The sequence below is a fragment of the Nelumbo lutea genome, chromosome 4, assembly GCF_056320005.1.
Source record: "Nelumbo lutea isolate HS-2025 chromosome 4, American lotus-T2T, whole genome shotgun sequence".
Taxonomy (NCBI): Eukaryota; Viridiplantae; Streptophyta; class Magnoliopsida; order Proteales; family Nelumbonaceae; genus Nelumbo; species Nelumbo lutea.
This window is the reverse complement of record NC_142687.1, coordinates 49,695,821-49,710,591: the sequence shown is the minus strand read 5'-3', so window position 1 is coordinate 49,710,591 and position 14,771 is coordinate 49,695,821. Positions and strand designations below refer to the sequence as shown.

The 14,771-nt window shown below is 36.7% G+C and overlaps 1 protein-coding gene and 1 pseudogene across 3 annotated transcripts in view; one reads left to right on the top strand and one right to left on the bottom strand.

Moving 5' to 3' along the window:
• The window catches only part of LOC148855674 (Rhodanese/Cell cycle control phosphatase superfamily protein), a 52,314-nt gene extending 40,765 nt beyond the window's left edge, over positions 1-11,549 (top strand). The window contains exons 6-9 of one of the 3 annotated variants that reach the window (XM_088942002.1): positions 3,851-3,954; positions 7,168-7,235; positions 7,309-7,597; positions 11,233-11,549. In XM_088942002.1, the coding sequence (XP_088798128.1) occupies positions 3,851-3,954; positions 7,168-7,235; positions 7,309-7,597; positions 11,233-11,386 (615 nt within the window). In that variant the 3' untranslated portion in view covers positions 11,387-11,549. Of the gene's footprint in view, positions 1-3,850; positions 3,955-4,175; positions 4,592-7,167; positions 7,236-7,308; positions 7,598-11,232 lie in introns of those variants that run through there. The other 2 variants (XM_088942003.1, XM_088942004.1) reach the window with 2 other exon arrangements.
• On the bottom strand, positions 105-1,414 carry LOC148855675 (UDP-glycosyltransferase 92A1 pseudogene; annotated as a pseudogene).
• Positions 11,550-14,771: the final 3,222 nt, after the last annotated feature.

The following is a 14,771-nucleotide window of genomic DNA, read 5'->3' as shown; positions in this document are numbered from 1 at the left end:
TACACTTGGGGTTTAGCTTTCATAATTCCTTATTTCATAATTATTGCATACCTTTGTGGATCTGTTATTATTTTCTGTTACTTTCTTGCATTCAGGGTGCAGTGGTTGTTGGACATTTACAACTAATAAAACAAAGCATATTTAATGTCTTCTTGTGATTAAAAGAAGGGTAAATTACAAAGACCCCCCTGTACTATGGGGTCAGTGACAAAGACCCCCCTGTACTTTTTTTTTTGCAACAAAGGCCCCCCTGAATTTTGGCCATTAGACAAAGACCCCCTCCATTAGTGTTCGGTCAGTTAACTTTGAAAAAGATTCTGATTTTACTGTTAAAGTTTTCTAAATGCCTAAATTACCCTTTCTAATTTATTTTAGTTTTTTCTCCTTTTCTGCCATTATCTTCATCCCATTTACTTTGCTCAAACTACCCTCTTCTCTCTCTTTGGTTTAAACTCTAGAGTACAGAGAAATAAAATGAAGAACACTAACAAAGAGCTTCTGAAGGGGGTCCCTCTGATGGCTGTGATGGCAAGTTGAACAACAACAAGCAGAAGCTCTCTTACATCTCAGTCCCATCCAAGACCGAGAGCCAACCATCCAAAACACTCGTTTCCCCTAGAAACCTCAATGCAAACACCAGTTTCCTCCAAAAATTTCATGTTGTAAAACTGATCGGCGGCGTCGGCCACCTGATTGTTGGCATGCCACGACTCAAGCTTTCCATCATTGAATTCCAACCGCAATGGCTTAGAAAGGCAGAGGTAGACATGTGAGATAGAATATCCACCTGGGTGCCCATTTACGCATCAATAATCCTCTGTTTTGCTCTTTTATTCGTTCCTCGAATCCCTCCGACAACCAGTCATCTGCCCTGAATTCAGAGTTTACGTCAAATTCCACTAGAGGCCTAACAACCGATATAAAATTCCTACCACTTGCCTCCAAAGCAATAGCCAATTCCGTCATTTGTGAAGCAGAGATCGTGTTCTGAGAACCGAAGCAGACGTAAAGAACAGAATCTGGAGTCTACATATCAAGCCACTCGATGCATTGATTCGGGGTGGTTCTGGCGGCTTTATCCGTATGAGTTTTGTTGGCCAAGGAAGAGGCGGTAGGCCCAATCACCCAAATAGGCCGACCACTCACCCTTCTGAAATATTGTAAACCAGTCTGATCGAAGTCCTCCACTGTGTTTAACAAAAGCCCGTCTGACCTCAACCACACACGAACCTGTTTGTATGAATTTAGACCAAGCATCAGTCCCATTGATGTACAGTTTGGAAGAATCTGTTTCGTAGCGGGAACTTGGGAGAATCCATTTGGTAGTGGGCGACCTCAGCCGACCGCTAGCGTTGAAGACGGAATGAAATATACCTAGGTCGTCGGCGACCTCAACCAACCATCTGAAAAACATGTCGGTTTCTCTGTCATCTTCATCTCCCTGGTCTCTTCTTCTCTCACCCAAGAAGTGAAAGAATGGTAGGATCCATCTAATGGACGCCATAAAGGTTGTGGAATGGGTGGACGAATTTCAAAAAATTTCCTACCTTCTCCCAACTGGGAATCATATACCCTAAGTTTAGAATACAATATTCAAGGATCCCACTTGAACCATAATCAAACCAGATCTGTGCCAAAAGATAAATGGGAGGAATATACCTGATCCGGAGAAGCAGTATCTCCCAAAGTTGGTGTTCACGCCCAAAGAATGCTCCAAGATCCGTTCCTGCTGAAGATGGCATAGCTGTGGATGGAACAGAACCAGCAGGGTGCGTCCTACACACTGGATCCTTCACAAGAATCCTCTGGAAACACTGAACACTAAATCCTTTTAGTCTTTGTTGCAAGACTAATATCAAGAACAGATTTCTTGACTTTCTTTTTCTGCAAAGATCTAATCTTTCAAAAAAGATGGCGGTGGCAAGAGGAGAACTCTAAAGGCGAAAAGGCTGAACTGCCTTTCTCTTTTCTGGAGTATGAATGAGATCCTATCTCAATTCGCAGGAGATATCCTATATCTCTTCAAGGTGGTTCGGAATCTGATATTTTCTCTTTCTTGGTTAGGGTTTTTCCTCCTTTCTTCTTGATTAAGAATCCTCCTAATTAGGAGTTATCCCAATCCAAATCAGTATTTGGATAGGGGATAATCTTAATCCTATCTGCAGATAAAGTTAGCTTACTCCTGATCTTATCAGGAGGTTACCAGATTCAAATCTAATTTGAATTTGGTCTCCAAGAGTGGATAAGGCTAAAGGCCCAATCCTTTTACTAACATTAATCTCAGATTCGCCCCAAGGATGGGTGATCATATCAGCCCACCTCGAAATGGGCTTCTGGCCCATTAAGTGTTCAGTGTCTAATTACTTTCCAATCTGCTGCCCAGTTGGGATTCTTTGTATGGCGTGGGACCCAAGCATTGATCTACACACCGGCCACATGGGTTCGGCCCAGCCTCTAAAACAAGGCCCAGCCAAATTCACTGAAAAACTCAATGAACCCCTTGAGTCCATCATATGGACCCTATGGGCCCAACACTTACATTAAGTGGTCCCTGGGCCAAGCCATCTTATAAAAACCCAAGGACTGTGGGCAGGTGCAAGATTAGCCCATCAGGTATTATCCTCAGTGGTCTTACACTTAACCTCTCAGCCCTTAATGATCAAGCACTGCCCGACAAGAGAGGACCTCTCCCTCGGCTGCAAGGAACAGTGCCGCACTCTCCTCTCACATGGATCCCGGGAATTAAAACCATTTGCAAACAATTCGAAACCGTACATATATATATATAAATATATTAATTTTGCAAAACAAAATTCCAACGATTGAAATCAACTGCCGGCAGTTTGGTTTCCATCAAAGAGAGTGCATTCCCGATCATTACCCTTTGTCCGACAAAGTGGCTGATTCTGTCACTATGATCACCCACTCAGATGAATTCTCAAACTGCCCCAACATACCCAGGTTTTGATCCCCGCTAAGGATCTCACTGATTGGCATATCAAAGGCAGCCTGATCCAACACCTAGTGAAATGTCATAATCGAGTCTAGGGGTCAGGTGTAACTTTCCAGTTTTGCCCATCTATCTCCAAGGTCCAGGGCAATACTGGAAATCTGGTCCGGTTCAAGGATTCAAGTAATCCCATACTGCATGTGCCTCGGGTCTTACCCTGATGGCTGAGACAGGCCATCCCAACACTTGGTGGCACACCAGCATCAGCCTTGGCAGGATAAATCTCCCCAGACTTATCCAACGGCTGTGAACATTTAAAACTAACACGAGTCTCTATAAATGTCCAGTTTTAGGGTTTTACACAGAATTAAACCAAACAATATGAATCAAATATGCACTTTATTTATTTCCACTAAATAACAAAAGTACATCAAATCAGATTGAAGCTAAGGGCATACAAAACTGTCTAACAAGAAGTTCTCCAGGAAGTTGGTGCTGAGATTATGCCAACTGGTTCTTCATCTCTCCAGACCTTATGTTTAAATAACAACCCTAATTCTGATAAGTTTTAAGAGAGAATGGCTGTGGTGAACGGATTATTACTTTTGGGCCAGTTAAGTTTTAAGAGAGAATGGCAAAAAAAGAAAATTTAAAAAGCTTAATGGTGTATTTTGGTAATTTAACACCTTCTGTTACCTGATTTAACGGCCGAGGGGGCATTTGTCGCAATGTAAAAGTTCAGGGGGGGTTTTGTTGCAAAGAAAGTACAGGGGGTCTTTGTCACTGACCCTATAGTACAAGGGGGTCTTTGTAATTTACCCTTAAAACAAAGCATATTTAATGTCTTTTTGAGATCATCTATTGTATCATTCAGTTTTCTTTCTGTCTCTATTATTCCAGGTCAGTTCTTCAGATCCTTTAGCCAGCGTTGACAAAGAAACCACAGATATATTGATGTATTGTACAGGAGGCATTCGTTGCGATGTTTACTCTACAATGCTTAGGTAAATGTATTTGTGCATCTGGACATGCATGCATGTGTTTGTTGTGTATTTGGCTTTAACATTAATTATCTGAAAACTTGAAAATGAGGTTGATTTTCTCCATATATTGTTAACGTTCTCATACATCCGATCACACACTAGGCAATTGAAACTTAGTAAATGGTTTAGTGATATTAAAACATTTTATCTTTCTTGTGGACTGTAATAAAATTTCGGTGCAGTTTTATTGCAGCACATTTTTTAAGGGGGGTTGTGCAGCACCTTGAAGAAACCTACATGGAAGGGGGCAGAGAAACAGAGAAGCAAGAGACAGGGGTTCATCTAGTTGTGATTTCGGGGATCATTTGGTATGAGTTTGGTAAGACTTGTATTGAAGAGGAGAATGACAAAGAGGACTAGGTATAGATGAGTGTGGCCCATTACCCCACATTGATAACTTTATTAAGTGGGACAAATTTAAATGTCCTTACACAATACAACTTTTTTTTTTTTGAACGTAAATGAAACTTTATGAAAATAAAAAGAAAGAAACAAGAAAGGTGATAAGGAATCAGAGAGAAGGACAACAAGAAGAAAGAAAAAGACAACCTCCCACGAAAAATTCCACATCTCAAGTCCCCCTACCCTTACACCAAAACCTAATTACACACATACAAGGCCAAACAAACCTCCATAGATGATGTAGAAGCCCATTGATTCTAGTTGCAGTTTATCTTTAGACTGTCTAGAACCTCTGTGGACTCTGAATCTGAGCGATGCTGCCCTAAGGCTCTAGTTGCTGGTGCTATTGTCGTCATTTATGGTCTTTGCTGTTGTTGTAGCTATTGAAGGTGACTTTGGGACCATCCTACTTCTTTTACAACCAGTCAAATCTTTCTTGTTGTAGACCTTATTGGCCAAACTTGCCCAATTGTCGTCAGGATCTTCTTCCTCAGTCAAAGGAGACTGATAACAACATAAAACCCATGTTTTTTAAAACTGATAAAAAAATGAACCACTATTTCATCTGGTGGAAGGTCAGCAACTCAACCATCAGGGTGGGTCAATCCATGATGTTATATTTAAATAATTAACTTTTAAAATAGAAATAAAAACAAAAATGTAGAAAAACATAAAATGTAGAAAAATTTGGCTTCATCTCTAATATTTTATATCAGTCATATTAAAGAAAAATATTAAATAATAATTATTTTTATTGATGTTGAAAATGAAACAAAAAATTTAAAACTGACCCAAAAATTAAAATTGTTTCCCTATTTGGTGGCAGGTCAATAGTTCAACCTTTTGATGTACCAATCTTTGATGTCAAAATTAAATAATAAAAATAAAAAAAGATAAAAATGCAAAAAATATGAAAAATTACGTAAATTAATTAATATTTTATATTAATCATATTAAAGAAAAATAAGTGTGACAAGCAAGAATTATTTCTATTGGTGATGGAAATGAAATACAAAATTTAATACTAACCTAAAAGTGAAATTGTTTTCCTATTTGGCGGTAGGTCAATAATTTAAATGGAAATGAAATACAAAATTTAATACTAACCTAAAAGTGAAATTGTTTTCCTATTTGGCGGTAGGTCAATAATTTAACCTTTTGATTTTAATGTGTTAACCCTTGATTCATAGTTACATAATAAAAAGTAAAAAGATAAAAACACAAAAAAATATGAAAAATACAAAAAAAAATTGTAGAAAACTTTTGGGAACATCTTTAAACAAAAAAGTGTGATAAATAAGAATTATTTTTATACACAGAAATATAAAAAATTGTAGAAAGATTCCGTCATCATCATTGTCATCTAAAATTTCCACATGCAAAGCATGTGCACATTACTGGTATTTCCCAAATGCTTCAGAAACTCCAATTATCAGTAAATTTTTTAATCTGTTATCTGCAAATATTCTAATTATTTGCAGAATATTGTGAAAATAACAATAAATTTTCAACACAAAGTTAATATTGCAAATATTCTAAATATTCGAAAATTAATTGGAAACAATTGTGAGGCATAGAAAATACAATAACCACATTATTTCAACACAAAGTTAATAAAAGGTATTGGGAATTGTTGCTTCTACACCAAATCAACAAATTGAACCAAGTTTTTTCAGCTCTTAAAGCCCTTCCAAAACTTTTGCCTAAATAATTAGTTTCAGAATAATTAACCCTTTATAATAATGATAATGCTTTAATATCTATTGAGATAATTCATATTTTAATTTAATAGTATGGCCACCAATTTTACATGGACATGCAAGAATCAGAATTGAACATGCCTCAAGGTGTCTGACATGGCAAGAGGAAAAAAGGACTTGTGGAAACATCTATAGAAAAGTACATACCATTACAATGGTCCATACTTTTCTGAATCTTAACATTATAAGCCTGTAGAAAAAGGTTCAAAGCTTTGTTACTTGACAATATTTTGGAGGAAAAGTGGCATTCATTTTGTACTTCTAGCAAAAGCCTGAATTTCCTCATTTGCACATGGAAAATTGTTCAATAAGGGCCCCTTATTTTTCTATAGTGTTTTTTAGGGCTGTTCACGGGTCGGATTGGGTCGATTTATTGGCGTTTATCCAACCGACCCGACCTGGTCGGTTTACCTAGAAATGAAACCGAAACCGACCCAGTACTAAGTAAAACCGACCTGGTCGGTTTGAATCGGTTTGGGTCGGTTTTGTGAATGATTCTCTCGGTGTGAACGGTAAAGGATTCAAGTCTAAGAAAGCAAAGGATGGATGCCTGGAAATTAAAAATGATTTGATGGATTAAAACTGATATTTTATATATCAGAAATTTTATATATAATATGTATATTTCTGAAATAAAGCTGAAATATATATATATATATATATATATATATATATTTCCACAAATATATATCTGAAATATATATTAAAACTGAAATATATCAGATATATATATATATATATATATATATATATATAAGTCGGTTCGGTTTATGTTTTTTTGTAATTCGAAACCAACCGGTGATGAAGAAAAACCGACCAACTCGGGTTGGATCAGACCGGGTTGGTCGGTTTGGGTCTTGTTATGAACAGCCCTAGTGATTTTGTCTCTTCATCTTTCATTATGGAGAAGGCTCTCTATATTTTAGAAAATTTTGGTCTTTAGAAGGGGTTTTGGAGACTGTAATTAAAATTGTGATTTTGTTTTTTTGGCAAAAATGAAAAAATTGCCCAGACTGCTGACAGACATAACAACTTCAGTACTACAAGTATTGCAGTTACCAGTCATAACAACTTCCCATGGTATCTTTTCTTCTAATACCCATTTAATGTAGAAACATTTTATTTTTCTGGTTCTTCTTACTTCGTTCCCAAGTTCTTATTGACAGACAAAGGGGCTTCCAGAACTTGTACACACTGAAGGGAGGCATTTCTCATTATCTAGAGAATGAAGGTCCTATCGAGTGGGTTGGAAATCTATTCGTTTTTGATTCACGTCTTTCGCTACCACCTTCTTCCTACAAGCATGAGGCTGTGGCTGAATCTGATGTGTCTGAACTAGTGTCCAAGAATATTACCTTTGCAAGATGCCACCTATGTGGGTCACACTTGGCTGAACTAAGGCACCGGAACTGTGCAAATCTAGACTGCAACCTGTTGTTCCTGTAAGTTATCTTCCATTTCCTATTTTTTTCATAAGTGATGTACAATTTTGAAGCCCACGTGTGGCTTGCTCCAGTTCTAACTTACACCTTGGAAGTCCCTTTAAAATAGTCATTTTTCATTAATTACCCATTCACCTGAGTTACCAAGTAGGATTTTCTGTTGTGTTCTTGCATCAGTTCCTAGGGTGTGACTTAGGAAACAACTACCCTTTGTACTACCACCTAACACTTGGAACACAGTGGATCAACGAGCTTCAGATTACAGATCTAAGTAGGACAGAACTTCTCATCTGAATTATCTAAGCACTTCCTTTGTCTGGAAATTAAGAACAATTAATTTCCTTGCTACTTAAAACCAGATGTCTATTGAGATATTGAAGGTGGAACTAGTGATTGGGAGATATAATGATCATCATTTTCTGCACATGGGTAGTAGAGATAACAACTGTGGTAGCCTAAACATGATATCTATGTTCTAGTATCTCTCCAGATATTCATTTGTATTGAAATCTTAAATATTTAGTGGGCATCTATTTTAGCCACAGCCTGAGATTTTTAATGTTCAATGCAGTTAAAAAATGTTATTGTAAGATGCATTTTGGAACTTAGAGTAGTGATGCAGTTCCATCTTCCCACATAGCTGGCCAGACCAGCGGTCATTAAAGACATTATACTTTTCTTCCAAGCAATGAATTTATTGGTGTTAAACCATTTGGGAAATATTTTCTAGTTGTCCATGTTAATGGAGTGGTCGTCTGAGCTTTTCTATTAATATTCTGCTATTGTCTTATTTCTCCTTCTCCCTTGGATTTGTTTCTTCTATTTATGTTCAACAGGGCTATTTAAGCCATTTGATGTTATAACTTAAGTGGGGGCAGTTTATTCACTTTATGTTATCTTTTACTAAAGGAGGTTATTTTTGGGCTGAATCTCCAAGAAGCTTCATGGGCAACCAAAACTGATCTGAACCTCTCCAAAAACCTTCTGACAGCTCGGTCGCATTAATCATGGACTGTTCTCAAACTAGTTCTCCATCACATTCTTCGAATAGAAGTGTGTATGGGATTAAAGAAAAGGTAAAAACAGGGTTGGTTGCTCTCATACCAAGAAGAAATTAGAGCTGAAGCAAAGCAAGTAATAATTGGTAAAAAAACTGAAGAAAAGAATGAAAGAAATATGCTCAGAGCAGGAGAAGAGAGAGATGGAGAATATAGTTAATTGATCCTCTCTCCAGTCCCCCAAATTCTTGTATTAGATCTAAATTGAATTAGAGGGACAAGTACAAAGATACCCTCAGTAGGGTGGCTAGCTTAAACACCATAAAGAGTAACTTATGACAAGTCCATAACAATGAGGCCCACTAAGCTACGAAGGACCTAATAAAAGAATAAAGAAAAAGAATAACTACAAAGGTCCATCTGGTGCAGTCTCTCTACACTTTCTATCCCTTTTTCAGAGCTCTAATACCATGTTGTAAAGGTTCAGTCCTCTTGTAGTTGCTGCATTAGGGCAAGAAAGAAGAGAAGAGAGAAGAGAGGAGAGAAAAGAATGGTCGAACTGGAGAGAATAATTACTCAGCCCAGCCGACCTGTTTATTATATTGGTTGTGCAAACAATGTTCAAAGACCATTATACCCTTACTTATGTAAGGGACATGTGACTTAAGCATGACTAAAAGGTCTAATTACAAGTTAATAATTAAAGAGTTTAATGACCAAAGAGCCCTGACTAGTCAACTCTAACAATTATGAGTGCAAACAGCCTGTAGTATAATGTTCTTTGTAGCAAATTGGGTATGCATGACATACAAGTCCAATTATGATGCCTAAAAGGCATGATACCCAAGAAGCTGATAACCAATTAACTAGCATTCATCAAAATTCAAAGGGGTTCTGATTGGTCGAAGTTCTAGTATCATACCATTCCAGCATCATAGAAAATGCCATGACTATATAAGGGGGATTTTTGTAATACTTAATGTACTGGCCATAGGGGTATAATGGTCCTCTTGTTGTGTTTTACACTCTTAATATAAATAAGAGAGTTGGTGCTGCCACTCATTATGTTCTTACAAAATACTGTTATTTTCTCTTTATTCTTCTAATTGATGTATTTCAGTAAACAGTATCTTGGTTCTGAAAGGGAACATTCATCGTACTGCTCATTGTCCATGTTCCTGCATAGCAGGGTATGCTATTTGTGGATTTTGGGCTGTAATTACTTTATTAAGTGAATTTTTTTAGAATGTATTGATGAATATGATAGTATAGGCATATTTATCCACTATAGCTTCATTGAAAAGAGACAGAACTTTTGATGTTATGGGGCTGTAAGTGGTTATGAACCTAAATTCACTTGTGTCACTGACTGCTCTAATTTTTACTGAAAACGGTTGAGTATAGATTTGTGTTACTTGGTTTTCTAAATTAATGTAACTGTTAGTGTAGGCACTGTAGTGTTTGTGGCCTAAGTTCTGAGAGTGAGAAGTTGAGAAGGGTGTGATGCAGGGATAGGGGGAATTAGGGTTTGATGAACTGAATTTTCAGAGAACTAGGAGTTCTCTGACAATGATAGAATGAGAATGGACAGAGAGCTTGATCCTCCCCTTCCTTGTCACAAGTCCTTCTATTTATAGACAAAGATGGGGCTCTGGCATGGGCAAGAATTCTAGAATCTTCTTTAGGTGGTTACTGGCTCATGTTTTTAGGTTGATTCGGGGGACACATGTCAGATTGTGGAGTGGGGACCAGTGACGGCTTAACCACCACTTTCACAGGATCCTACCACGTGTCGCACCAGGGGATAAAGTCTGAAATCATGCAGGCCTGTATGATCAGTCTTTCCTCTTTTCACGGTGATCACTTTTTGTACCAGTCTCACTGTTCATGGGCTCACAGCTGGGGACCACGGTCCTGTCCATTTGAAGAGGCAGACATGGTAGATTTCGTTTTGGGAGAACCGGAGAATCCATGGTACTATACCGGTCTATCCTCTTACAGTAGTTAACGGGTCTCTGGAGTGTGCGGCTGCAGTTAATCTGTAATGACATCATGGTACTATACCGGTCTATCCCCTTACAGTAGTTAGACATGTACCATTTGAAATAGTCGGTGGACAAAATGACCAACAGTGATGTCAATAAATATAGTTATTTCTATTTGAAAACACATATACCATTCATTTGTCTATGTAAAACCCCAAATGAAAGTAACTTAAGAGTATGTTGAATGCGAAAGTGCAATAACTTGATTTATCTATGTGTCATTGTAGATGTGCCACATAAAAGGCTCAACTCATTGATATGATATGCCCTATATCAGGTGTATCATGTCATGTTTTGAGATCACCAGAATGCTAAATACAGTGAGTGTATCTGGACAATTTTAAAGGATAATACCCTTCCTGTAGATGTCTTAACTCAATTCCTGATATAATAAATAAATAAATAAGTATTTTGGCCATTTGAAACATGCAATGTGGAATTTTTGCATACCATGCATATCAATACTTTGAACCTTGCACATAATAGTAATAAAACTAGTATAGTGGAACTTCAGTATTAGGCTTTAGAACACAGATTTCAGTAACTAATTTTGCTAATCCTCGTTGTTTATTTGTGCGTTTAACTGTTCCAGATGCTGCACAAATTGTGTGGAAAAGTTACAGGGATGCTGCTCTTTGGATTGCTCCAAGGCTTCTCGACTTAGACCTGTTCTGCCTGGATATCAAAGATACGAAAAGTGGCATATTTATAGGGATTCACAGTTGAAGTCAAGTCAACAATCTTAAGTAAATATTTGTCTCTAACAGATAATAAGGCTGCAATCTTCCAACGTCTGTAGTTTATATCATTACCTCCAATTTAAATTAGGTTACTCGATTAAATTGAGAACAAAATTGCAATGATGGTAATAAATTTGGTTTAATATTCTGGAGTCCTAGACATAAAACATCACACCAATCCATCCTGAACTTGGTAATTAAAACTCTACTGTACTGACAATGATATAGGGTTAGACCTGCAGGGATTAAAAAAAAATCTTGGCACCAAGATGATATTGAGCCATTTTGCTTGTTAATCAAGTGCCTCCTGGAGTTCAAAGACAAAAGAAGCATTTGAGAATCCAGGTTTGTTTCTCTTGGATTGAGATGATAAAATAAATACTTGTTTGGTTCAGTTTCCTAGTATATTGAGATATTAGTTCTTAATTTCTTATCAAGCTTGATGCAGCAACGACAATAGGATTATTGTCTGAAATTCCTGATCAAGGTTCTAGGTATCGATACCATATACATGATACAGCATAATATATTGGTTAACAAGCAAACAGATGGCATAGGTGGAATGGATTTGGTGCCAGACCATTCCATTCATGTCATCCTATATCAACTATATCACTCTGTATTGGTTGATATGAACTGAACCTCGATAGATACAATGTGCTGACTAGTTCAGTGGAAAGGGTTTTTGCCCCCTTCAACTTCATTTCCCTGTCTTAGGATCTTGTGGGAGTTTTTACCTTGAGATCATTGCATAAAAAATAGGCCATTGAAATCAAGAAGAATGAGAATGGAAGGTAAGTTTTTACCTTTTATTCAACCCTTCAATTTTCAGTAGATTTATATATTTGGTGTTTGAAATGCAAAATATGTTGACTTGTTATATCTATGATGTTTTAGGTTCTAATTGTTGAATTATTTTTTAATCCAAATAATATTTTAATAATTCATAACTCAAATAAGTGGGTTGGCTAGTCTGCTAGCCAAATCATCAAAACTATAAAAAAGTGTTCCATACGGGAGTTTCCTCTCTTTAAGTGGGAGGGACAGGTGTCCACCTAGGAAGTGGTAGTTACATAACTACCCCACTCCTTATTTAAGTTCCTTAAGGGGAAGCTAAAAGGCCCTCTTTGAAGAAAATTGTCTTCATAGATTCTTAAGAAAAGTCAAGATAAAGAGAGAAAAGAGAAGTGCTCAAGGGAAGATAGGGAAGGAAAAGAAGTCTCACTAATATAGGTTGGAAAAGGAAAGTCCTCTCCGTGAATACTTATAATATATATGTCTTCTGCTATGTATCCTTCTTTCTATCTCTTTTATTTTCACTTTTGAAAAATGAAATAGAGGGAAATAAACCGTCTATGACCAGGTGCCTCTACTTGGTTGATTATGGTTCATCTTTTAAGATAGAGTTAGGGATTAAACCATTTATAGTCTAATTCTCCTGGGTTGATTATGATTCCCTTCAAATGAAAATGAAGAACATGGGGACAAAGACCATTTACAATCAAATATTCAATTTGATTGACTATGGTTCCCTTTTTGTACTAAAAAATTTGAAGGATTAAGGTTGTTTATAGTTAGAATTTTATTTGATTGACTACAATTTATTGTGAAGAAAGGAGTGAGAAGGAAATATTCTTTGTATCAAAAGGAAAAGAGAGAAATTTATTGTTGTAGAGGTTTCTCGATTGTATTTTCTTTGTTTTTTTTTCTTTTCATTCTTTGTACACTTGATGTAAAAGAAATGCAAATGAAAAGTTCCTTTTAAGTACTATATTGTTCTTTTCTTTTGTTCTATGCATTCGTTTTTCTAAGTCAGAATCAAAAGGTGTTCTCTACTTTCTTGTGGAAATGTAATTAAGGGAAACAATTCGTATGATTCCCTGAATGGGCTTTATCCAAAATAATAAAAATTCAATCACTTGATTGTGTGAATTATGTTACATGAGAGTTTATTCAATTTTTCACACCAACATAATTTTGGCATGCCCAATGGGACCCATTTTCCTTTTCATCTTAGAACAAAAGGAGAAACAACAAAAATGTAAATCTTATATCAGTATTATCTACTTACAGGTAGAAATATCTCAGGCATGGCACCCAAAGTGGTTTCTACTACCACAAATTGACTACTATGAAGAAGGAAAAGATAAGAGGCTCTAAGAAGCCTTCCTACAAGGCGACATTTACCATGGATGTGAATCCTCTTGCTATTACTACCATGTCTTCTGTCACTAAGGCTGAGTAAAAGATCAAGAAAGAGAAAAAGAGGAACATGTTAAACTTTACTCAGAAGGTAGGTTTCAAGCCACCCAAGGCAAAATCCCCTAAAAAGATTGCGTTGCCAATCTTGAATATCACAAAATTAATGGTAACCTCCCCAAAGAAGTCTACTAAAGCAATGGCTAAGGTTATTTACCCTACCCAAATCATTACAGGAACCATTTTAGTGAATCTTCCGATTCCTCTTACAAAGGCTAAAAAGCCTAGGTTTGATAGACTTCCAAAGGCTAAGCCTAGGTCTGAGAGACTTCCAAAGGCTAAAAATCTACAAAGTAGCACTCCCATTTCCCTTGCTTATTTTGTTACAAAAAGATGAAAGAAAACAAAATTAGACATGAGAACTAAAAAAATGGGCTTTTATTTCTAAATACATGTTTGCTAAATATACAAATTTTTACTTTGCATTGGGGGAATATATTATGCCCAATGAAGAACTTAAGCCTTATAAAGGCCCTGAGCAAGAGCTCGATTGTTGCAAAGTTTTGAAGACATGTCAAGTTTGAGTTTGATTGGTGAGTCTATCACTTCCAAAGTCAATCTAATCCAAGAAGATCATAAATCTTCAATTCAAGAAGATGAATCTATGGATGAAATTACATCCTAATTGCAAGGAATTGCTATGTCCTCAAGAGAAGACCAAGAACCATCTCCTATGATGGTCATGGTAACTAGTACTTCAAGTACAGAAGAGCAAATTGAAGAGATGTAACAAAATATGGCAAAAAATGATATAGAAATTGTATCTCTAGCTATTCAATTGTCGACTCAAGAAAGCACATCCGTTAGAGAGTTGTCTCAACAAATATCAACTTCTACTCTTGTTCTTCTAATAGATCTAAAGACACTTATCGTAGAGGGAATAAAGGAATTCCAGGCGTCTCTCTCACACAACCAATCCTTGGTTATAGGAAATCATATCATGCATATTTTGGTACACTCTCATTCCCTCCAAGATATCAAAAGCCTAGTTTTTAGAAGTTTGATAGAATAAATGGGTCTCCTCATGAACATTTGGCTCACTCATTTTTATTCTGCTTGTGGTGAGTCAACGATGTCTGACGCCTTATTAACAAGATAATTTGTGCAAACATTGAAAGGGGCATCTTTTACC